Here is a 25,087-nt window from a genome sequence, read left to right on the forward strand (position 1 = left end):
GGTTGCACTGAAGCAGAAGAAAGCCACAGCCCTGACTGTTATCTAGAGATGTGGGTCAGCAAGGAAGGGGGAGAAGAGCTAGGCAAGAATGAGTCCTCAGCCTTTATGTGAATTTTATCTATAAAAATTCTTTCAGAGTGTGGGGAGAACATTTAGTGCAGCAGGGCTGCAAAAGTGGGACTTCTGGGATAGCACAGGGTCCCCCTTTTCAGTCTGCATTCCAAAACTCCATGCAGTCACCGTAACAGCGTTGGTTTGGAGGCTGTAGGTCTGACTGAAAGCTAGAGGACAGGATTGCACGTTGTGCTGTAGGACTTAAGTTGAGAACTATGAAAAGGGAAGGATTAGACCCAGAGATGAGGGGAGAAAACCGAAAGAGATGCAGAACTGTTTCAGCAGCAAACCTGTGGGTCAGCTGCAGTAGATCCCAGTTACTACCTCTTTGGAAGTATGACTGAGGAGCCAGGAGGTTTGTACCACCAATTAGGTTCAGTCACTGCAGAGTGTCAAGGCTGGGACAACTGTGAGATCCCCAAATACAGTCCATCCTATATCAATCTATGCAGCAAACCTCCCTGGCAGTCCAGCCACGTTTAGAGCAATACTTAGCTCGGTGGTGCAAAGAGCCTTTTTGCCAGACTGCAGTGGGACGGGGACAGAAAGAGATTTTGCCACAGGGATGACCTGGTGACTAATGATTTTCATTGATCATATGCTTGCAGGAGAGAGCAATCTATCATCTGCAGTTCCTGCAGGCTTTTCTGCTGAAGGCTCTGAGAAAGCAAACGTGAGATGTTATCCAAAAGCAGGGCTGTGTGAGCCCACGGAACCTGGTGATGCCGCGCTCTCGTGGATGTACGAACGTGACAGTGCTGAAGACCCCAGCATCAGGAAATCTCTTGATGACTTCTACAAGATGTATTGCAAAAAACAACCAGGGAGAATGGATCCAACTTATGAGGCTGCATCACGGTGTCTGTCACAGAAGATTTCGGAGCTGGCAAACCGGAATGGAACTAAATATACATCACGTTGCCTGCAAATGGCACAGTTGGTCTTGAACAGGGACGGGTGCAAGATCTTTCCAAACCACCCCCCTTCTGCCTGTTTTTCGAAGCCAGCTGAAGGAGGAGTCTTGTTGGAAGACAGAAAGAGAACACCTGGGCTCTCAGATGACATCCTCCAATTCCTCTTGAAACAAACACAGGCAGAACATAGCCCTGATGTGTCACACGAGAAGTGAGCAAGACAGTGGTTTGTTTCTGTCATTGGAGCTTTGCTTTCACTCTAAAAAGAGGTGACTTCCTTAGAAAGACACTCTTCTCCTGGCGTCACCTTCAACACCAGACACTCCATGGAGGGGTTCACCTGGAGCAGACCTTGCCACCTTGTTCTCTGCAGGGCAGCACTGCACAAGGAGCGCTTGTGGTCCCCATGTAACTGCTTGGGATGTGTCTCTAATTGGGATGGGTGATGCAGTGTTTGTTACTGGGACATCAAACGTGATAATTTAAATCTGCCAGGCTTTTAAACTGACCTACATTTCTACCCCAGCTGAATCGTGGCCCTGCCCAAATTCAGTCCCTGTGTAGGCATGGATGTCCAAGTGCTGTTGATTAGAACAGACTGTTTGAATGAACTTGGCATGGTATGCCCCAGACCTAGAGAGGGAAGCTTAACATTTTATTCTTGGCTGATACTGTAACATGTATGCCTCCACTGGGATGCCTGTTAGCTGTATGTGTTTACCTGCAGACATATGATCCCACAGATCATGACTGCAAATGCAGGTGAGCTTTTCCAAGAGAAAAAGTGTGTATGTGCATGAGAAAGAGAAAATACAGCTGCTGAGCATGTTCCATGACAGCACTTCTGTCCTTTTTACCATCACCCCTCCAACAACCTTCAGTTCCTTTCTGTCTTTCATGATGGTGCTAATGAGATCCCTGGAGTAATGTTCCCTTTAAAATAAAACAGATCTCTCTGAGTCCAAGAAGGCTGACATCAGTCAGCAACAGAACAATGAACCCCCACACAACCACTTGAGGTCTCTCTCTTGGAGGCCTCCTTGCTCAGTGGCTTCTTTGCTGCCTTGCTCCCTCTGCCAGGCAGACAAATGTCTTTGTGCTTATTTTCCACCCACTGGCTTGTCCCCTGAAAGAGAGGATTGCTGTAGTGATGTTGCTTGCTGACTGAGGAGGTCATTCTCCAGTGTGGATGTGATCAAGGTGGCAGCATATGGGCAAAGAAAAAAGGATGGACAGTCAGGGTCTCAAAGGTCAATGTTAAGGTTCCTGGCTAATGTGGTTACTGCAGTACAGCCACACTGCTTGCACCGGTTTTAGTATTTGATCTTCAGCGTTTTAGTTTGGAGACAGCCCTTACCTTGCCAGCCCAGTTGCTGAGCCCTCTCATCAGTTCCCTTTCCACACTGGCCAGATATCAGGATGGGTTTTGGTGTTCATGCACATCAGATTCCCTGCTTCAGTTTCACACAGGGCTGCTATTCCTGCCTTGCTACCCCTGGCAGATTGGCACAGCAGCTGTGCTCTGCAGGTGTTTCCAGCAAAGGCAATGGAAATTTGGCTGTTGACTTTAATCAGAACAGGAAGAGGCCCTGCTGGCCCAGCTGGCTGCAAGTTATGGCCAAGGTCTTAGGACTTGGTGCAAAGTCTCTTTGCAAATAGATTTATACTGGAACTGCCTGGTTTAGTTTTCTGTCCTTGAATCATCAGGGAACTGATACATCTGGCTTCTTGGTGGTTCCACTTGGTGTTTTGCTTGCTTGCTTTTATGGCAGAGGTGCTGTACATGTGTTGGAGGGCACAGAAAATATTGAAGCAGACCCTCATCTGCTCCCCTGCTACTCAAGTTAATGGTGCTTGGGAAAAAAAAGAGTTGAGATGAGAGTGCAGCATCAGTTCTGTGGCAGCAAATAAATCCACAGGTGCTGGTGTGTCAGAATCCAGATGAAAGCATCCTGCAGGCAAAAACTATAGACAAAGGTGATACCAACTAGTTTGGCAGTAGATACAACTGGAAAAAGGAAACATGCTCCTGAGTGTGCTATCAGTAATTACAGTAACACTACTGGCCTCTCCCTGCCAGCTCACATTGCTGAACCACCACAGATCTGTCACAGCTACAAGGGCATTAATACTGGCAGATATAGGGAGTTATTGCTGAGGATGGACAGGGTGGAAGGAAGGTCTTCAGTGTGAATCAGATGGTGTTGCTTTTAATTTTTTGCCAGCATTTATGCTGTTCCACACAGTTAAATTAGTTGCTGTGTAAAACCCTTTAACTGCCATTTTAAGGGAAATAAACTCCTGGGAAGAGAGAGATTGAGAAATCGGAGGTCTACATCTGAATCCCTTTAGTTGCTGTATTTGGTTTAGTGATGCATTGGTCTGTGGTTTGGGTTAGCTTTGAAACCATCTAGTCTCCTATTCAGAATTTTCTTAAAAAAAGACCAAAGATGTGCAATTTCCACAAAGAAAGCTTACAGCAAAATATGAAGTTCCTATTCTTTAGGAGAGTCCTGCTGCTACTCATGTCTGAGAGATACCTACTGGGTTTTGATGGAAGAGAAAAGAAGCCCTGATTGACTCTAGTCTGACCCCAGGTTAGCTCTAGAGACAGACTTGGTTTTCCTCACTCATAACAAACGTGAGGTGTCTACCTGGAGCCCCTCTTTGGGGTGTACACAGGGTGCTCCTCCTGAAGCCTGATTACCTGAGCTGCTATAATTTTATCCCGTTTTTGAATGAGATACAAAAACATTCAAAGGAATAGCTGTTGTTATCAAGTGTTTTAAATGATGGCAAAATGGGGCAGTCTTTCTTTGGAAGAGGCGTGTCCACGCAGGAAGTTAATCTAGGGTCCCTCTGTGGGGGGATCATGCAGCTTCTCTGCACAGAGGGGAGAAGAGGCATCTCCAGTGAGCTCATTCTTCTGCTTCAGCTCCTCTGGGCTCTTGGGGCTGCACAGCCACTGCCTTTAACATCCCAGTTTTCTCATTAGAAATTTCTGGGGCAGCAAGAAAAGAGATAATAGGACTCATTACTCTTGAACCCTTTAGGTAATGAGATGTAAGCAATAACAAAATAAAGAATGGATGGTGGCTGCTGAAAGAGCATGAAGATAGATACTGGCAGAGGAGAGCATGAAACTGTTCAATTTTAAAGACCAATGTAGGCAGAACAGACTGGATGCAGCTGAAAAATCTGGATTATGACTCATATCTACAAATCTTGGCTGGCATCTTGCAGAGGACATGGTAAGCTCTGTGCTAATGAAGAATGCAGTCTTTTGAAAAGTTTGCACTCCTTGCAGTCAGGAGTGCCTGCAGTTTTGTGTGCCGCTCACTTCCAGTGTCCCGGAGGTTTGACCACCCGTGGCTTCTTTGAGGTGAAAAGACAGTCTTTTTGCATTTGAAGTACCAAGAGTGGTATGAAGCCCTCACAGAAGTGTCCTGTGTTCTGTCCGTTTCTCCCCAGCCTGTGTAGTAATCTCTGGGAAACTGAGGTTTTTTTCCTGAGGAGTGAAGTGCTTTCCTCTCTCTCTGGCTTGCCCTTAACTTAGCTTTGACACTTCTATGGTTTCAGTACTTATCAGAGCACAAGTCATCCTCTCAGAGGCCCTTTGCTGTTGGGTTCTCTCCATTCACTTTGTTTGCTTCTCTGACCCACCCGATCATTTTATTTTTCTTCTCCACTGCAGTGTATAAGGCAGGAAATAACCTGTTTTCCTGAAGGTGAGGAACCAGGTGATGCTGGACCGCGTTGTACCCAAACATGCTCCAGCACCGTGAGCTGCTTTGGTTCAGCTTTCAAAAGCAGACTCAGCTGTAACCACTGAACATTTAGCTGCCAGGCAGAAACATGCACCTGAAGTTACAGTCTCCCTTAAACTCCCCTGCCTGTGCTGTGTGCACACTGGTCAAGGTGTCCTGCAGGTTGCCCCTTTGTGCAATAGAAAACATCCCTCTGAGTTGTTGTCTTTCCCCTACTCTAGGACAAGCACAATTTGCTGCTCAGCAGGACTGGCTGAGCAGAGCTGCCCAGCAGAGTGGTCCCATGCACTTCCAGTGCCCCCCTGCCCCTCTGCTTCTTGCTTGCTTCAAGACCTGTAGGTGGGAATTTTCCCACCTTTCCCTAAATATTGCTGCTGTGGCTCAAGAGGAGGAAGAGCAGGGACTCTTGATTCCTTTGCTTTCCTTCCAGGGAATGTTTTTCCGTTTGTGATCCTCCTGAGGAAAGAGGCTCTGATGGACTTAAACTGGACAGTGTTCTAGAAGGGGAGCTCACACTACCTCCACAACTTGCTGACCTCCCCAGCACTGATGGTTCCCATCTCCACTGCCAAAGCCAGCTGCTGTCACCTCTGTTCATCCCCCTGTGTGCTCTGGTGGTGTGTGGACACTGCTTTTGCAAAGACATTTTGTAGCTTACATTGCAGAACAAATCCAAGGGTTTTTTTCCTTCTGCTTGTTTGAGGCTCGCAGCAGAGGACCAGCTCTGAGCCTAGCTTAGGACGCCACCTGAAAACCTACAACACCTTTCAGGGCTGTGGGTGTACAAGACCCCTCAAGATCTTCAAGTGAAATGTGTAAGTGAAGTAGAAGATGAGGAATAATATCGGTCCCATAGGGTATGACTAGCAAGGCCAAAATTGATCTGTCAATGCCAAGTAGGAGGAGCACAGGACATGGTGAGGGCTTGACAGCCATTTCCCAGGGATTTCCCTGATGCACAGCCCAGATCCAGATCCCACTCAAGGTCTGTTAGAGATGTGTACTCTTTGGATTGGGTATTTTCCACCTGAGCTGGACCAGCATCCTTCAGTGTCTCAGAGAGGTGACTCATACTACTGCAGGCACAAAGCCCTCTGCCCATGCACACCAGACACCTGAGTTGCCTTGGGGCTCATCTTAAGGCTAGGTCTGGCAGGTTGTGAGTGCTGCCTCTGTTCCCAGAATACATAAATGCCTGATCCAAACTCTTTTTGTCATCCTTGATGACTCCTGCTGTTAAGTCATTCCCCACTTTCCTCAGCTGAGAGCTTCTCCAGAATGTTTGGTATCAATGGCCTCTCTGATGCTTACTCCAACAGAATTTTTATTTTCCCCTCCCACACAGCTGCTGGTGGGAGGTACTGATTCATGCCAACGACCTACCCAGTCCTGGAGCCCAAAGGCAGCCAGGGAGAAAGCTGAGCTCCTGTGACAGGCAGGGGCTGAAGCAGGTCCTCAGCAGGTGTCAGTGAAGTGAGTGGAGACAGGGCCATTTAGACCAGTGGAGGATTTTCCCCCAGGAGTTTGAGGTGTTTTGGTATGCCTGGATATTTCGGAACATATGGTTGTTAAATTCGGTGTACAACAGGCAGTATACATCCTGTATAAATGTGTCTATTGAGCATTGGTGATTTTGTGTGGGGCATATGTTTTCCCACAATACAGAAGTTCATTTTAAAAACACCCTATTCTGTAGGCTTTCCCTAATGACTGTTTTCCCACACACATCTATTAGGCAACAACATATGTCAGCATTTCTTCCTTAAAAGTAAAATCTGGCACATACATAACACACAGAGCATGAAATAATAAGATGTGATAAAACAGTAGCTGGAGCTAACCAAAGCCAGAAAACTCATGGCTGGAAGGTCAAGCCTTTATTTAAATCCCCTTTGCAATGGCCTATTTGTTTGCAGGTGCTGTGAATTGAGAAGGAAAGTCTTGCAATGAAAGAACATCTGTCATGGAAAATTTTACCCTGAGTTCAAGCTGAACAAACTTTCACTCGCCCTAGAAAGTAGGTTCTTGTAATGGGAAATGTCAGTCAGCCTTAGGGCAAGTGACACTGTCCAGCATTGTCTGCATTTCTGGGTAAGATACAGTACCTGAGCCAGAAATGCTGCTAAGCGGGTGCTAAAATCAGCACCTCCCACCAGAGAAGTGGGATTATTCTGTGATTACATATACTAAGGTGGGGATGCTGTGCCCTGCAACACATTTTCAGTGTGCCTTTCACTAATTGGTTGGTTCTAAGTTCCCAGCAGCTTGTTTTGGGTATCTGGGAGCTTCAGAGAAAGAGTGAGAGGGCAGGACATATAAACTTACATCTTTGTCTAACACCAGCTCCTCTCAGAAGGCTGCAACCAGAGGTTGGAATAATAATAGGGGTTTTGTGTCTGTGGGCCAAGCCACTTGTTTAACAAGCAGCTCAGCATGTGTTCTGTGAGGCCAGCTTGTGTTTGCATCCTTAATCTCCTCATTTCTCCCTGGGTTTGGCTGGTCCCTGAGAGGGCATCACTGCTCTGGGCATGGGCTGGGGGCTGAGAGAGTGAGGACACAGCCAAAGGCAGCCGTAGGATAACTGCTTATGTGTTCTTTTAAAACACTTCTTTCCTCCATGAGATAGCTGGATGTATAGAGGAGTTGCTTTGTTTTGTATTTAGGGGTGGCTTATTTTTGTGGTCTGTGTTCTCACTCGGGAGAAAGGAAAGGTTGATCTTAGGCTTGAGATGTTGGTGCTGTAAAGCAGAAAGAGGCGCCCACAAGTCGAGTTCCACATGTAGTGATGAGAAACGTGTGTATGTGTAGACAAGTCCCATGTCTGGGTTTCTGTCTCTGGGAATGTTAATGCTGCTTGTCTGGTGTTCAAGAATAGACTTAGGGCACGTGAATCACTGAGAAAAAAATCTTCTGGGATGAGGAGATACAGACTGCTGTTTTGTAGGCTGGAGGAATCTTACCAAAGGCAGCAGTGAATTAGACTCAAAATGCAGTGGTGTGCTGAACAAGGATCAGGCTGATTTCTGTGCCACTTCCTCCTGTTCCCACTTCCACAGGTTGCTAGTGCTTGATGAGAGGAGATGGTGTCAGCCCCCAGCCTGCCACAAGGGGAAAGAAATGAAGCTGATAAAGTCCAGACTTTAGCATTTGAGTGCAGCAGGCACTCTTGACACCCCTGATTGTCCTTACAGCTACTCAGCCTGGGTGGGTCAGTCAGCCTTGGGTGCTCCTAACCTTGAAAGGAGGTATCCTCTTAACTTTGTTCCCAGTGTGATTTTGCCACACTTGGCCCATTTGAGCCTGAATTTTCCCCCTGAGGCAGCCACCCAACTTCGATCTGCCTGGAGGAGGATGAGGCACGTGAAAACTCTTTTTTTGCCAAAGCCAGGACATGACACTTTGCAAGCTCAGTATGCCTCACATGAGAGTTGGCAAAGCCACCCACTGTGGCTTCCTCTTTCTCATATCCAGGGTAGTAGAGTGTCTTCCATGGTCTCTTGTTCTGCTTTTCAAGTTTGCATCACCTTTCCACCCTGAGGGTTACTAGACAAATTTACACTGACAGAGTATCTTCCAGGTATTTTCATTTCCTAAGGCTGCCTTTAAGCTTAAGCCTCTTAAACCTTTTTTATAAGCACACAGCATTTCACACAAAGAGCCTAAAAGTCTTAAAATCAGGGTATGCAAAAGAAAAATATTATATTCTACGGGGAAGAGATGGTAGCAAAATCTCCTCTTGCATTTTGTAGGTTTTGCTCTCTCTTTCATAGAGCCTTTTTGCAGCTGGATTTCTGTTCTTAGTGCCAGTGGGGATTAAAAAGGAGGTTGTGGAAAATTTCTTTGGCAATTCCTTTTGCTGTGTGAGTATGGCTGTCATGAAATAGATCTCTCAGCACTGTGTTTTCAGTCTGGAATTATGTGCAAGGGCATAATTGGATTGATTTTTTTTTTCAGTACATATATCGTTCGGTAATAAAACCTTTACTTTGAAATAATTGCAGTCTGTTGCAGAAATCTATATATTTTTATTTTACGAAATAGAAATTTGCCTCTGAAATTTCCATGATGCTATCAACAACAGAACAATATTGTTCTTACAAAACAGAACCCTTGCTGAGAGTCAAAGTGCTATAAATATTTAAAGAAATTAATTACTAAGTAAGCCAGACTAGCGCCCCAGTCTTTAAATATTAAATGGAACATATATAGTTGACAAAATGCAGACAGAAACACTGAATGGGGCAATTTAACTGCCTAAATGAAATTATTTGCAGTGCAAAGGCAACTGTTAAAGGCATTTTTGCTTAATGAGAAGCAGTACTCAAAATATGAGGGCTTAAGTTGGCTTTTTTTTGCTTGCTGAAAGAAATTTCTATCCTGTTTTACATTCTACTGCACAAGCCCCGAACTTCACCATGAGGTTACCAGTGTGATTAATTGCATACTTTAAAAAAAAAAAAAGCAGGGATGGTTGGGCAGGGGTTGTTCTGTGGAGGAGTTCTTTTGGGGGGAGCACCTCCTTGTGCAGCTCAGCTGGGCCCAGGCTGGAGGGTGAGAGGCTCCAGTGCTCTCAGGATGCTCTCTGGGCATCAGCTGCCTGGGAACTCCAGTCCTGCAGTGATTCCAAGCATCCAAAAGCCAGGCCAGAGAGACATGTTGGCAGCTTTTGGGGACTGTTCGTTGTCCAGGACTTGTCTCTGGTGAGGAGGGTGTTGGGGTGCCCTTACTTCCCCTTTTGTAGAGGAGGAGGCACCTGGGGCTGTGGAGGTGGCTTCTGTTGTCAGCAAGGCAATTTCATTATAGCTGAGACTAGGAGAAGATTAAGTCATAGCCAAATTTATAAAGCCATGAGTAATCATGTAAGGGCTTCTTAGGCCCCTGCTGCATTTTAGCTTGGTGGTTGGTTCATCTGGAGTGGTAGGTTTTGATTAGGACTCCAGCAGATCATCTTCTGGCAGCAGATCAGGTTAGAAGTGGCAGCACTGGCAAAATGAAGAGTCTGGTGACTAAAACTCCCAGCAGGAAATGTGCATGTTGTTTCACATCAATGCCATCTTTCCCGTGGTAATTCCCAGTGTAATTGCAAGAGCTAAGTTGCATTTACTGCCTGGAGCAAGCAAGGTCAGTGAGCTGCTATCAGAGAAGGACCTTGGAAGTGCACTGCTTTTTGGTGGCAATCATGATGACAGTGCAGTATGGAAAAATTGTCCTTTGTTCCCTATGCCCCGAAGGCTGCTTTTTGTTTATGTACTTATTTTTGTATTGCAGCATAATCTAGTTTTCAGCCATCTGAGCTAACAAACACTGAGGGAGGAATGGCTGGGGGGGTGGAAATAGGTGTGTGTGAGCAGCATATGTGAAGATGTTAATGTGGAAAACCTGGGATGTTGGGGAAATGATTGTGTTTATACTTGGTCTCCTCTCTCTTGCCTTTGTTTTGGGTTTGGCTTCCTTTTGTGTTTGGTGTTTGGGTTTGTGTATTTTGGTTTTTTTTATTCTGGTGATACATTTACAGGTTCTGTAGCCTGTGAGTGTATCCAGAGGCCCTGAAGATTTATATTAGCTAGCACAGGGCTTTCTCCAGAAGACCACAGCAGTCTGTGTGTGTATTTTTCATATCCCTTAACAGTTATGACAGGTCTTGTAGGCAGATTTTAAACCTCTTTTTAGTCTGTCCATATAATATTTAACCTTATTTCTGTGGCATAGATATATTACTGATGAACTGGAGCTAGAAGGATCCTGCGTGGAAAACAAGAGGGTTACAATTGAGCAAAATCTGCTGCTTTTATAAAGAAGACCAAGAAAGACAACTCAAGAAGATTTGCACTCAACTTTTAAGGTTCTTCTGGTTCGGAAGCAGAAATACGCTGTAAATTCTTTAGATTTCCTTTGAAGAAAGTTTTTGACACTAAAGAGAGGCTTTCACTAGAGGCATGTAAGAGATTTGGCACGTATATGGGCACATGCACCCCTGGAGGGTTGTCCCTTCTGCTTTGCTGGCCCGTGTTTGGATCCAGTGGGGATGAGATCCAGCTGAGCCTGTTCCCTCTCCAGTGCGTGTATGTGACAGATTTTAATTCCTCTGAAGTCTTTCACCATATGAACTAAGAGGCACCTGATCCTGCCTCGCTGTAGAGGTACTAAGATGATAACTCAATTCCTGGGGTATAGTTCAACTCTGTGTTGCATCATCTTGAATCCACTGTAACAGCTGGTGGGTAGATATATGTGTAGGGTGATGTATAAAAGCAGGAAAGCCCGAGCATCTGTGCAGATCCATTATCTGTTGTGTTGCAACTAGCGTTGCATATGATAAGACCTCTGAAAGGATTTTTGTTGCTTTTACTGAATAGATGGTGTCCCTTAGGTGCTGTCTTTTCCAATTCAATTGTTTATCTCCAGATCCATCCCCTTAGCACCTTCTGAATGAAAGAGCTGAGTTTGTTCACGAGATAGGCTGCAGTGTTTTAATTCCATGAAAACTAATTGGCACCCAAGAATGAAGATAATCCCACTAGCACATCTAATTAGAAGAGCAATACTCATATTCCCCAAGCAGTCTCCTCTTGATTTAGGAGTTCAGACACAGAAATTTGCTTGTCATCCTTTCAAGTTCTAGCTTCTAGAATGAGCCAAATGTGTAATTTTTTTTTAAAGCATTTGTATTTTAGAGAATCCAGCAGGATAAATACTGTTTATTTCATAGAGCAATAGATTGTCACAACATTGTGAGGCATGTATATCACTGCAGCTCAAGTACTGACACATCTGAGAAGGGAGGTTTGGGGTGTGCCACTCACAACCGATCAAGTGAAATACACCACTGCCTGCAGTAATCCTGATTTAGTGCAGTCACATCTTGCTCCTACTCTGAGGGGAAACTCATCCCAGCTCGTACCTGGCTGCAAGAGTCCATGTGAAGCAACATTGTTTTGAATATAGAGTCTGACTGAATTAACTGTGGGCAAGATGCTTGGATGCTCTGGTTTTCCAGTGCTGGCAAAAAGTCTGCTGGATCGTGTTTTGAAATCCTACCCTGAAGATGAAGTTAGATATGTACTCCATCCAGGTCTGTCCCTGGACCTGTAACAGACCTCCTGCAAAACTTGCAAATCTTTGTAACTTCAGTTCGGATCAAATCTGACGGCATGAACATGTGCTCCCGTGTAGACCCTGATGTAACTGGTGGCAGAACATTCCCTGGCAGTGCTTTGACATCTTCATTTGCCAATGGCAAATACAGGACTTCTTGGTCCTTCAGGATCAGCCCACACAATGCTGAGATGAGGGAGCATTTCAGAGAAATCCTGCAAACCAACCATCACAGAGAAAACAGCTGAGAAGCCCCAGTGATTCCTGCTGTGGTGCAGGGGATGCATTAGAAGCCGTGTGATGCAGGGGTGTGGGACTGCCTAATCTCACCTCTCTGTTCTGCAGCAAGAAGAATTCTGTAGTGGTGGTTGTAGTGACTATCAACAGGACTTGTGCAATACAGGTACTTAGTGAGAGTTCTTCATAGAACCTAAAGAGCTGGCTGTTTTTATTCAGCATCTTTGTATCACTTGCCCCTTTTGTCTGTTATGTTCAAGATAAGTGTAGCCAGGCAAACGCTGGAGTAGAGCAGTTACACAAGGATAAACCAGAGTGTGCTATTTATATGCCTGGAGAAGCAGAGACGGCTTAAAAGGCAAATGTTTTGCTTAAAATTCTTTCTTGTGAGCAGCTGAGAAGGTTGAGGACAGGCTGAATCCCCACACAGACAGAGGAGGACATGGGGACCTTGGAGCCAGTGAAATTCGTCATCGTCTTTTGAATCAGACTCTTGATTTCCCAAGGCCAAGGGTGGTGATTTCCAAAGAAGCATCTGCTTCTTTGGGGAGGTTGGGGCTTGCATAGGCAATATGGGAACAGAATGCAGGAGGGGGAGGCTGAGAGAAGACTGACAGAAGATGTTGCAGATGATTTTCTTTCCACGGTGGCCATGCAACTGGGTTCTGTTATTTTGCAGAAATTGTAATCCGAATGCAAGATGAACAAGGTGTCTGTTTTCACCTCCTGCTGTTAAAGGCTGTCTTCTAAAACAGGCTTCAAATGGAGCTGAAGTTTCTGCTTCCTTTGTGCACCAGTGAAGCCTCATGTGAGTTTAACTGGAGTATTGTTCTTGTGTCCTGTTTTATATGTTTAAAGGCTATATGGTTATAGCAGCCTGGCATTGTTAATAGAATAATACACAGAACAATAATAGAAATAACTGCCAGTTTGATGTATAGATCCATTGTCCTCCATGAACACTGGCAATCAGAGAGCCATCTGCTTAGCTCTGAGGACAAACAAAGAAAACTGAAAAACACACATAATTTGGAGATGGCCCTCGGAGGGTTAATGAAAAGAAAACCAAAATAGATTCAGAGCTTTGCCTGCTTTTGAAGCGAACTGGGCGGAGCATTTGGACTTGCTCTATGGAGAGCTCGTCATAGCTGTCATAAGGGCTAATTGGGACAGTGGGGGCTATTAAAGAAAATTATATAAAATTTGGTGTCTGTAGGTTTCCTCTGGCTCCCCAGAGCATCGTCACAGTAAATAAGAGATTTGCCTGCAGAGATGGATGCTAAGAGCAGTGATTTCCACGGTAAAACTCTTGAGGAACACTACATGTCATTCGTTCACCAGATGACATAAGTACCAGGATCACTTTGTAGTCATTCTCTGGTTCTGGGTTTGCTCTGTGTGGGGGTAGGGGGAGGCTGTGAGAAGGGGGCAACGATTTGAGGGGAAGGGACAAAAATCTTCCAGGAAGAAAAGGCTGCTGCAGCGCCTGAAGAAGCTTTGATCGGAAATGGATGTGGAAAGCAGCGGTGATTCCTTGTGAAAGCTGTTTAAGAGGGATGGGTTACCGCACCTCCTCCCTGTAGGTAGAGGCTCAGCATCCTCTGACGGTGGGAAAGACCTAAGGACGATACCACATCCTCTTAGCTGGAGAAAGAGGCAGGGAAGCCCCGCTTTTCCCCTTTTCCGAGGAATGGCGGGGCGGGGGGGATGCAAGGGGGTCTCGCAAGTACCTAGGCAGGAAGAACGGATGCGGTAGTCGCCAAGGAAAGGGGAAACGCGCTCGGCTTTCCCGGCGTGCGGAGAACTTGCCCTGTGCGGAGGGGCCGGGATGGAGGGGAGGGGGCGGCGGCGGCGGCGCTGCGGGGGGAGCGCAGGGCGGTGGGGGCGGCGGCGGCACCGCCCCCGGGGGCTCGCGGTGACGCAGCTCCCGGCGGGGCCCCCCGCCCGTCCCCTCCGCCCCCAGTCCCCCTTTTAAGCAGCGCCGAGCCGAGCGGAGCCGAGCCGAGATGGGGCCGCCGGCGCTGCTCGCCCTCCTGGGCGCCGCCGCCCTGGCAGGTGAGCGGGACCGCGGGCGCGGCACCTCCCGATGGATGGAGCGGGAGGCGAGGGAACAGCCCCGCCGGGCGCGGGATGGGGATGGACGGGTGCCCTCCTGTAGGGGTTCCCGGAGGGGTGACGCCGCCCGCGGGTGCGGGGCATCGCACCCGGCCCGCCCTGCGGCACCCCCGGGGTGCGGGGGAGGGCGCGGTGGGATGGAGCTGCGAGAGGGATCGGCTGCTCTTCCTTTATTTTTATCCCGGTACAGCATCTTTCCACAAAGACTTCTCGGTGTCATTTTATTACAAGGGTGCCGCTAGTTTTTTTGCCAGCCAGTGCTTGATACCGATGGTAAAGCATCGGCGCTGCAGCTTTAACTAGCAGGATTCTTAAAAATATTTTTTGTGGCATGCAGCATTAATTATTGAAACCCCATCATGAAATGAACATTAAACACGATAGAATGAGATGATGGCTTGGCTTTATAGTACCTACTACATCATTGCTTGAAAGAGTCAGTGTCAGTCTGGGTTGAGTAATTTGGCTTTAGGTCTATCAGAAGTCTCCACGTGGAAATGCTTCTGGGACTTGTGCAGAGACTGTAAGGAAGTTGAGTACCTTCACGTGCCTTTATTGAAATCAAAAAGGGAGGGTGGAAGATGGGCGAAGAGACTCCAACACAGAGGATCTCACCAGATTATTCCACAGATCTATGGGCATTTATTATCTAATATTTTTCCTGTCTATGCCATCAAACAGATCAGGTACTTCTTTATATGCTTTGTGACTGTCTTGCTTTCATATGTCAAATCAGTGAAACATTAACTTCAAGAACTTTCTAGTACTCCTGCAAATCTGTATGCCAAAGTTTAGTTATCCTTCCTAGGAAGACATTGCTGACGTTTTGGTGAGGAATGACACTGCACTGAGTCATCAGCATTAATGAAAGAAAGCCGTGTGGGGATTTCATCATAAACCCACCCAAAGATCTGTCTCAGTCTTGGAGATGCAAGCAAAAGCCATGTGGATTTGTCCTGCATTTTTCATTGTTTTTCATGATATTCAACAACTCTCAGCACTGAGACAAAAATCAGATAATCTGATCGTAACTGCCTGGGCAGACTTGGTTCAGGAGGGTAAAGCAGACCCAGGGCTTTGCTTTACTTTGTAGGTCTGTGGTCTGTTTTTTTCTGCATGGACAGGGGAAAGGTTTCCCTGTTGGCATGCGTTCTGACTTTGTTTCTCCTGTGAAGCCCTGCAGTTGTACCATCTGCTGGGTCCCTGCAAGCCCAGTGGGTGGGTGCCCTGCTGCCTGACTCTGTTGTTGGTGTCAGGGGGAGCACATGTGGAGAGGAAGGCAGACACACTGGCCAGCCATCCTCACCTAGCAGGTGGCCCCAAGGGAGATCTTGCCAGCTGGCACACAGCTTCTAATGCATCCCCTGGCACTGCCAGCACCGGTGTAAAGTGGGGCATGCTGGCTCCTCCCTGGCTTCCTATCTCAGCTCTGGCAGAGCAGCTGCCTCAATGTATTATTTCAGGCTGTGCAATGGATTGGATGCTCATCTTATTTCTCCAGGCAGGTTAATATGACAAATGTCCAATACCATTTGCTTCTTCTGACATTATTATGAGAGCCTGATGCTTCCTCTTTGTGCATGTCGGCTTTTACTGTTAACCAGGCACTTGCTGAGATGTGAGCTTTTGGATGACCTGGCAAAGGCAGTGAACACAACCTGACTTTATGTTCCTGTGCCACTGATGGCTCGAGAGGTAGCCTGAAGTTGGCATCTGTAGTAGCAAAAGATGTTCAGAAGTTAGTCTGTTCTGTGCTTTATCACGTCACCTGGGTGTAACTCACAGGAGAGGTGCTGTGACTAAAAGGACAAAAATCAAGATGTTTGCCCTTGTGCATGGTGTGATTTCTCATGGGCTGGAGGACCAGAGGGGCAGTGAAGCAGGTCATCCCCTCTTCTTTCATGCAAGTGGTGACTGTGAGCAGCTCATGCCATTAGAGCGGCATCTCCAACACCTGTGGGATCAAGAGAGCGTCCTTTTAGTGGATAACACTATTTTTTAGTAGAAGAGACTTTGCTGCCAGTCTCCTGCCCCCACGTGCATGTACATCCTTATCCTCCATGCTCAGATGGATCCTGCAGGCAGGTTAGACTGGATCCTGCAGGGAGGTGGGACTGCAGCAGCGTCAGTGCTGTGCTGTGTGATAGTTATTTGCATACTGGGTCAGTAAAGGAGCCTAAAGCCTGGCTCCTAAAGCACTGAACACAAAAGGTGTGGGAGAGGGTTGGCTCTGAGCACGATCTCCCCCCACACACCACCTGGCATTCTGGGGAAATGATAGAGTGCTATTTTAGGGGAATCCCTTCTGTGCTATCCTTGTGTGGGTTCCCTTCTCTGATCTCAGTTGTGTACGCAGAGAAGAGATGGGGGCTGGAGAAGCACATTCCTACATATGTGTTTGGGGGAGCAGAAATAGAGGGCAGTAGAAATATCAAGAGAGTTAATACTGTGTTATGTTCAGCTATTACGCACTGAGTCAGTGCTCAAGGGGATGTCTGCTTCCTCTGCAAACACAGAAAATAAAGGTTTTATTGCTTTAAACAGTGCAAGGCTACATGCTCCTGTGTGCTTTGCAGGAAGCTTCCTTGGGGCAGTGCTAGGTCTCCTGATGCTGTAAGGTGAACTGACCTCCTTTGTCTCCATAATGTGCTTTGTGTTCCTGTGTTACAGATCTCTCACTGTCCCAACCAAGCAGTATGGCAGAGAGAGCAATAGTCATATTTAAGACTATCCTGACTCGTGTAAGAACTTCAGAACTGCACCCCCAGCTGTGTGTTTGTGCACTCTGATTCTGTGCTGTGTGGGAAGTCTGTGAAGCCATGGTAGAATAGGGCTTGCTTCTACATACTCTTGTGTTGCTGGCAGGCGTGCCTAACTTCACTTCTGGAAATCTCAAGGTGGATGAGAATTGACACAGTTAATTTTACATCCAAGCTCAATACAGCATCCGAGCTCAATAACCAGCTGGAGATGTACTGCAGCAGTGATGGCAAAATAAACCAGAATGGAGGTTTTGTTTGCAGTAGCTTCTTTACAAAAGTAAATACCTTGGACTAGATACAACAGAAGTGGCACAAGGAGATGTTAGTTACCCTACTTGTCCTCAGGACAAAGAGACGTGTGTTGTACTGCTTCCTTCCGGAGTAGTTTTCCACTGGGATTTGGGTTTTTTTGCTTATTTCTTGAAGTGATAATAGACCACTTAGTGAATGGAAATTTTCCTGTGCCTTTTGGCTCTCTCCTTCCCTCCAGCTTCCTATCCAAGCTGCTTTAAAGTCTTGAAGAATGGTCTCCTATTGGCAGGGGGGTTGCATCTAGAGCCCCTTGCAGAAACCAAAAGGTTCTTGGGGTGCAAACCCCCTGTTTGGGGTGGGTTTTTGTGGGATTTGTTTGTTTCGTTGGTTGGTTTGGTTGGTTTGTTTTATTTGGGGTTTTTTTGTTGGTTTGGGTTGGGTTGGGTTTGGGTTTTTTGTTTCATTTTGGGTTTTGTTTGTTTTGTGTGTTTTTTGTTTCCTTTTTTTTTAGGTTTTTTTTTTTTTTTTGGTTAGTTGGTTGGTTTTTTGGTGGTGGTGGGTTTTTGGGGGTTTTTTTGGTGGTGGGTTTTTTTTGGTGGTGGGGTTTTTTTGGTGGTGTATATTCTTTTAGTGCATATTCTTTTAGTGCTAGAAACGTTGACATGCTTCTTCTCTCATGCTATGCTGCTATCTTACATTGCTTTTCCATCCAAAAAAGGAAAGATTTAATGTGGAATGTGCCCAGTTTACTGACCAGCCAGCCCGAAACTCAAGCCGTCTCATCAGACTGATTTGACTGAGAACTCCTGTCACTGGTGCTTGTTGCCAGTATTAATGAGTCTGTCATAATTTGTTTTTCTTCCAGGTGTCAGCACTGTTCCAGTAGAAAAAGACCGTACTGAAGAAATGGTGAGTGGCTGTGTGTCAGAGCAAACTTCAGAAAATTATCAGTGACGTATTCTCCATGTTCTGTCTCTAAACTCTCAGGGTAATGCTTTTTTTCCTGAGGGTAAACTCTTAACAGATCGTTGCTGATGTGGAACTGAGAGTCCCTTTAGCTGTCAGAAGATACCTGTGTGCACTTCAATGCACTTGATGGAAAGAGGAGCTGTGCTCGTGTCAGTGTGGTGCTTCTGGAACTGTGCATTGTACAGCGTCCTGAAAAATGAACTGAAATGTTTGACAGTACATGATATTGTACTGCATAAAGTGAGATAGCAGCTTTGAGGAAAGATGAAATATCTACAGTTACCAACTATGCCACAGACTTTCTAATGTAATCCTCTCATCTCCTGCTTTAGAAAGAGATTCTTAACCTGTGTGATTAAATAAATGCCGTCACCTCAGACCCTCTGCTCTGGTTGTTAATGTGATCATTTAGAGTAGTAAACACGTGCTAATAACTAAAAATAGTTAAAAGATAAACTCCATAAATGTTTTATTGTCTCTTCCCAGTCAGCCACCCAGATTGTCGACCTGAGGCTCTTGTACCCCCAGTGTTTGCTCACAGTCAACAACTTCAACACTTGAAAATCATTTAATATGGAGGAGCTACGTTGGTAGCACTTAGAATCAGAGGAGGTTAGGTGACTTTCCTAAATCAGCTTCCTCTGCTTCCAGAGGACTATCCAGTTGAATGTTAAGTGCTAAAAACCAGGCAGGGCTTACAGCACACACATATGAAAAGATGTGGAGCATGTCACTCACAGAGGACACTGAGGTGGGTTTGCTTTATTGGCAACCCAAACTACCTTTGCACCTTTGCAGCATCCTCATTTGGACAGATCCTACATGATGATCCTCCGACCTTTGCATGCCTGTTGTGTTTGGGTTTTTTTGTAGGGTGCTGTTACCTCATGTTGTTTGACTCTCCTTTGTACTGAGTAGGGTATTTAATATGTCAAAAGGTACAAAAGGAGCCTTTACCTGTGCAAACAAAAGAGGAGATGAAAAGAGCTTGTGACTATTCTCTTCTTACTGATACTGTGAGGAGCAAAGCAGTTGATGGCCAAAGGCACAAGAACTTGTGTTAGAGCTGGGGATTACTCAAAACTCATTAACAATACCCTGAACTAATCCTAAACTAGCTTCTCTACCAACTGGATCAGTAGTAAGATTTCCATTTTTGCCATGAGAATTTCTTCTCCTATTTTGTCTCTTCTAGGTAACCCAGTGCATAGTGGAAGTTCTGTCCAATGCTCTGTCTAAGCCAAATGCACCACCAATTAATCCTGAATGCAAGGAAATCCTGAAGAAGAGTAAGTACAACATTACCTGAACTTGTAAAAGGAATTTAGATGGTTTCTGTCTTGCACTGGAGCTGGTGAACTGTTATTCCAGCCTGTGTGAAACTAGTGCCTCCAAATTTTAGTATCAAAATTCTGATTTCCTTCTCTTTAGTCTGTCTCACTCAAAGAACAAACAGCCTGACCTGGTAATTGTCAGGGATTCTTGGCTAACACTTGTGGCTCTCTTACTTAAACCACTCGGAGAGTCTGAGAGAATTTGACAGACTCTTTAGGTAGCCTGAAAAGTCGAAAAATGTGACCATGTTTGGACCACATGCTGAATGTATTCCAGAGGGTAGGAACTGTCTTCACATCAAATCAGCATTTAAATCAACAAGGCAACTGAGTCCATGAACCCTGTCTCCTCCTTGTTTAAACAGGGAATAATGCATGGCCCTCACACAGTCATCAGAAGAGGGTAGGGTTTACACTTTGGTAAAACACGTATTTTTATCTAACTCAGCCCCAGATTCCTAGGAAATGTTGAATGCCATCAAGCTTAGTTTGTGACATTGTAATTTCAGGAACAAATCCCCCACCCTGTATATTTGTCATGTTTTGGAAAATAAAAAAACAGCTAGTGGAAAGAGAGGGTAAGCACCATATTTTTGCCCTTAGGCAGATCCAAGAGTAGCAGATGATGAGAAACTTCTCATAAGTAGTGAGCTATTTCTAAATCTGTGCAGCTATTGTCTGAAAACTTTGAGGATTTGTGATCTATTTCGGATGTTACTCAGACTCAAGTGAAACAGAAATATCTTCATAGAAGTATGTTGTTACACATACAGTCAAAGTCAGACTTTCATTTAACATTTCAGAAATAGTGGAAGGAACGTGATTTGATTAAACATAACTATTGCAAGGCAACAGATTTCTTTAATTTTTTTTCAGTCAACTAAAAAATTTTAAAATTTGCTAAACCCCCCTAATATTTTCAAGTAGCTTGAAACAGGTAGGTTGTCTTTTTTGTGAGTAATCGTATGTGATGGGTAAGGCCTGACACTCAAACAACTGAACACAACTCCAGATCCAACTGATTTTTAGTGGGAATGAAAGCTAATTTAATTCAATACTTAAAAACATGATGGCAAACAAAGAAAAAAGCCAAAGAGGAAAAATTATTCTGGAAATTCCAGGGGAACTTCTAAGATGCCTAGTTAAATGAAAGTTAGTTCATCCTCTTCCAGGTAAGCATACAAAATATTAGCAAATTACTAATTTTAAAAGCAGAATTAAGAAAATCAATTCTGTCCAAATCTTCTTGCTACTTTGTAAAGCCAGTTGTCTATTTGCACTGAAATAACACTTCAGTGGAGAGTTGGATTACTCCATTGTGCTGCTCTTGGTGTTATAGGTGGTAGAAATGACAGAGAGAGAAGTGAAAGCAAACAACTTGAAGTGAGGCATTCCAAAGACCCAGCAGAGACTGAAAAACATCCTACTGGGAGCATGGAGCAAGAACAAAGTCAGGCAGAAGAGGAATCTAAAAACTACATGAAAGAAAGTGATGAGGAGAAACTTGCTCACGAGGAAGGTAAAAGCATGGAAGAGGAGGCTGGACACCACATGCCTGCTCAGGATGAGAGTCTTTACACAGAAGAAAAAACCCACTATCAGGAAACTGGAAGAGAGGAGGAGAAGAATTACCACAGTGAAGAAGGAAGCAAAGAGAGCAGGTGTTGTGATGAAGGTGTGGAACATGCTGTTCTCAACAAGAAGTCTCACTCCGGAGGCACGAGCACAGATTTCCGTGATGGGAATGATCAGCACCCCGTGGGCCGCTGGCACTTGGAGGAGGGAATGCAGAGCCCTTACAAACAAATTCATGAAGGTGAAGAGGGAGAGGAAGAAAGAAGTGAAAAGTACCACCATGAGTCTAAGGAACGTGATTTCTCCCATCAGCAAGAGCGTGAAGAATCTGATGAGAGTGAAGAAACAGAGGAGGAAAAGCAACCCTACAAACCCAAACGATACCATGGGAAGCACAGAGTGAGTGACTCCTATGAAGACAAGAGGGGTCATGGTGGTGGGAAAGGGGAAGTAGCTGAGGAATCAGACACAGAGGAGACCCATCTCTGGAACCAATGGAACCATCAGAAACAGCGTGAAGAGCAGCGTGAGGGGAAGAGTGGTTATCATGGGGGGCGTGGGTCTGAGGAGGCGAAGGAGAAGAGGCTTTCAATCCAGAGAAGTGAGAAGTACAGAGACAGGTGGCAGCAAAGGGAAGAGAGCAGTGAAGAGAGCAGTGAGGAGAGCAGTGAAGAAGAAAATAAGAGGTATCACCACAGTGCAGAAAGTAATGAGAAATGGCACAAGGAGAGGAGACATCACGATGGATCACGTGAGGCCAGGAGGCACCGTTCCGAGGGAAGGACGTATCTTGCAGATGAAAATGAGGAAGAGCCAGGCAGTTACCTCAGTGGTGGCAGCAAGGAGAAGCAGCATCATGCTGGAGAAAGATACCATCTCTGGAATAATGAAGAGGAAGGGTCACAGAAAGCATCTGCTTGGGAGCACCGAGGGCAGGCCAGGAGGTACCACAGCACCGAGGACGGGGGGGAGCAGCAGCGCTACCCCAGCTACAGTGAGGAGGAGGAGGAGGTAGAAAAGAAGCATCACAGCAGTGATCAGGTGGAAAATGAAGAGGAGGAAAGATATGCAGAGAGGGAGGAGTACAGAGGCCGTCTCCCTGCAGAGAATGAGAAGAGAACCCCAGCATCCTACAGCCCTTTCTACCCACTGCTGTGGTGGAAAAGCCGGCACTTTGAGAAGAGGGACAGCAGAGGAGAGCAGCTTTTGGAGGGCAAAGAGGAAAGCAGGCCTGCTCTGAATGAGAAGAGTCTTTTCCCTGACTATGATGATGATGACTGGTGGGAGGAAAAGCAAATCCTGAGTGCTCTGAAGCACAAACGCGCTGAGAAGAGGAATCCCAGCAAAATTAACAGAAATGATGTGGAAAGGCAATACAGCAAGATGGATCAACTTGCACAGCTTCTGAATTACAGGAAGAAATCAGCTGAATTCCCAGAGTTGTACAGTTCTGGAGAAGACCTGAAAAAACGTCACGTAACTGGGAACGACAGAAGAAATCTAAGCCAGAGGCCTCTGACAGAAGAGGAGGTATGTGTACAGGTGTTTCTCTGAAAAGCTGGGAAAGCTTCAAATGCACATTTCCAAATCCATTCCCAAGGCAGCTGGTAAACTGTGCATGGAAAAACACAAACAAGATTAAGTCACGTTGAGAGTCAGATGTTCAGTGACCTAAAAATCTGCTGTCTTTGAATGGTGAAACTGTGAATTGGGTGAACTACCCCAGGGCACAGTTTATAAAATAAAGACATTAGCTTCTGTCTGCTGCAAGACAGGAAGGGAAAGGAGATTTTCTTCCCCCTTGGACCCTACCTGTCCATGTCGGGTGTTACAGACTAATAAAACAAAGATGCCAGTGGCAGCAGGAGCAGAGAGGTAACTCACAAACACCACTTGGTCCGTCGGGTTGTTTAAAGCATATAGTTGGCAAGTAACTTGGATGTTTAGAGTGAAATCAGCTGTCTATAGACTTCCCAGTCACTGGGAGCAGTGGAGGCTTAATACTGATTTATACAGATGTTGAATGGTGTTAGCAAGTCATAATAAACAAGAATTGGCAGCATAAAGCTTCTCCTACTGTCTGTCATTGTGGAGATGTTCCTCTTGCTGCACTGTACTCGCTGCATGTCAAAAGCCTGAACCACGGCGATTGTCGGGCTGTGGCTTCCTAAAGGACCTTCACCTCAGCAGAAGGGACTGCAGCTGTGAGAGAGCAGGACATCCCCCCCTAGATGATGGTGCTTTAAATCTAGAATGATTAGGCTGTAATTAGAGCCAGCTCTCAGAATGAGTATTTTGATACTTTCCCCAGCCCTAATTCAGATAAAAGCAGGAAATTGCACAAAGTATATGCTGTTAACACCTCTTACCCCAGCAGTCTGCTCAGGGACCATTAAGTAGCAGGAGATCATCTGCCTCAGAAATGGCCTTTTCTGTCGTTTTCATGGAACAAAATATTTGCCAAAGGTATTTGATGAGTAAAATGCTCTTTATGTTTTCACAGGAAAAAGAACTGCAAAACCTGGCCGCTATGGATTTGGAGCTGCAGAGTATAGCAGAGAAGTTGAACAGCCTCAGGAGAGGCTGAAGGTGTTTGGGGTTTCAGAGATTGGTGTAGCTGTACTTGCTGTACCCGTGTTCTGTGGTAAATTCACTGCCACTGGATTGTTGTTTGCCCTAAACCCAGGAAATACTGTTTACTGGCCACTATAGTGTAGTGATTTATACAGCTGAAAATGTCTTTAATTTGCTGCTATGCTACTGAGATCTGAATGGCATGAATTTTAGTATCATAATCTTTCATGTGGGCAGGTATTTTTAATAGGCTTTTGAAAATAATTGTGTTAGTGTTCTTCAGAAATATATTTGTCTGAGTTTGCAATAATAAAAACCATTGATCTTGGACCAAACTTTCTCCTTGCTTACTTGACTGATTGGGTTATTTCAGGATTATCTGTATCACTTACATGAGTGAGGGGGGTGTGGAAGGAGCCTTTTGGTGATCTTAGGACACTACAAAGCAGTAAAACAAATGATCCCATAATTAGTTTCAATTACTCCAAATATCTGGAGTTCAATTTAACCACTTATCCAAATGTGGTTTTTACAGCCCTCCTGCTGTGCTGGTGTCTCATATTCATGTGTTTCAACTGAAATAGGAACAATGGTACCTCAAGACATGCTCTTCAGCTATTACCTACAGAATACCTTCTGTCATTTTGAAATATCACTGATTTATTTCCTTTTCCTTATTGTTTTTCCTTGGTACAAACATTATGACTCATTTGGAAACTGGGAAACAGGATTCAGGATCGAGGCCACGTTTGTGTTAATGCTGGTGAAATGCAGCCTGTTTGGCTTTGATCTAAACTAACTTCTCAGTTGTTCCAATATTGTTTATTTCTCAAACTGACCTTTTAATTATACAAATTTATTTTTTTTTCTCGTGCTATTGTTTTTATTGCCACAGTGTACATGATACGTAGGATTTAAAACATGCTGGTAGTTTACCTTTTACTGTGTAAGTTTTCACACCTTTGTAGCGCCACAGATACACCTGTGTACCTGCCAGCCCAACAGAAGTGGCACAGAAGGAGAAGTACCTGTGCCTGCTTTACAGGTAAGAGAAATGAAGCAGAAGATAGTTTTTCATGATCAGTCTCCTGGCTTACATGGATTTCGTCCCTTCCCAAGCTTCCAGGGTCCTGTCCATTGCTCTAAGCTGCGTTATCTCAGGATTTCATCACACCCTGGATGTTGGCTGCTTTCAAAGGCCCAGTTTCCCTTCAGTATGTACGTGTGGACACACATCCAGCGTTTCGCTACTGGCTCCTCGGAGAAGTTGAGAAATCCAGAATTTTAAAAAAAAGCTTCCTAAGAGCCACACGTCACATTTCTGTTCTCTCATGTGATCTGCCACACTTGGCATTGTATGGAAGGGTGAGAGGGGCAAA

At 45.4% G+C, this 25,087-nt stretch overlaps 2 protein-coding genes across 5 annotated transcripts in view; both read left to right on the top strand.

Moving 5' to 3' along the window:
• Positions 1 to 12,914, top strand: part of SHLD1 (shieldin complex subunit 1) — a 50,159-nt gene extending 37,245 nt beyond the window's left edge. The window contains exons 6-7 of one of the 3 annotated variants that reach the window (XM_027662991.1): positions 723 to 1,790; positions 12,807 to 12,914. In XM_027662991.1, the coding sequence (XP_027518792.1) occupies positions 723 to 1,243 (521 nt within the window). In that variant the 3' untranslated portion in view covers positions 1,244 to 1,790; positions 12,807 to 12,914. The remainder of the gene's footprint in view (positions 1 to 722; positions 1,791 to 12,806) is intronic. The other 2 variants (XM_027662992.1, XM_027662990.1) reach the window with 2 other exon arrangements.
• A 704-nt stretch (positions 12,915 to 13,618) lies between these two features.
• Positions 13,619 to 24,043, top strand: CHGB (chromogranin B). 2 transcript variants are annotated; one of them, XM_027662984.1, is made up of 5 exons: positions 13,619 to 13,706; positions 18,122 to 18,165; positions 19,421 to 19,514; positions 20,899 to 22,664; positions 23,638 to 24,043. In XM_027662984.1, the coding sequence occupies exons 2-5, from the start codon at positions 18,163 to 18,165 to the stop codon at positions 23,719 to 23,721; spliced, it is 1,947 nt and encodes a 648-aa protein (XP_027518785.1). In that variant the 5' UTR covers positions 13,619 to 13,706; positions 18,122 to 18,162; the 3' UTR covers positions 23,722 to 24,043. The 2 variants fall into 2 exon arrangements, with proteins under 2 accessions (XP_027518785.1, XP_027518784.1); XM_027662983.1 differs by lacking the exon at positions 13,619 to 13,706 and adding an exon at positions 14,085 to 14,182.
• The last annotated feature ends 1,044 nt before the right edge of the window (positions 24,044 to 25,087 follow it).

The sequence above is a fragment of the Corapipo altera genome, unplaced genomic scaffold (assembly GCF_003945725.1).
Source record: "Corapipo altera isolate COAL_440 unplaced genomic scaffold, ASM394572v1 94, whole genome shotgun sequence".
NCBI lineage: Eukaryota > Metazoa > Chordata > Aves > Passeriformes > Pipridae > Corapipo > Corapipo altera.

Coding starts and splice junctions, on each gene's coding strand:
- CHGB (XM_027662983.1), top strand. CDS start 14,134: ATGGGGCCGCCGGCGCTGCTCGCCCTCCTGGGCGCCGCCGCCCTGGCA. Junction 18,166..19,420: donor AAGACCGTACTGAAGAAATG/GTGAGTGGCTGT, acceptor TGTCTCTTCTAG/GTAACCCAGTGCATAGTGGA. Junction 19,515..20,898: donor CAAGGAAATCCTGAAGAAGA/GTAAGTACAACA, acceptor TTGGTGTTATAG/GTGGTAGAAATGACAGAGAG.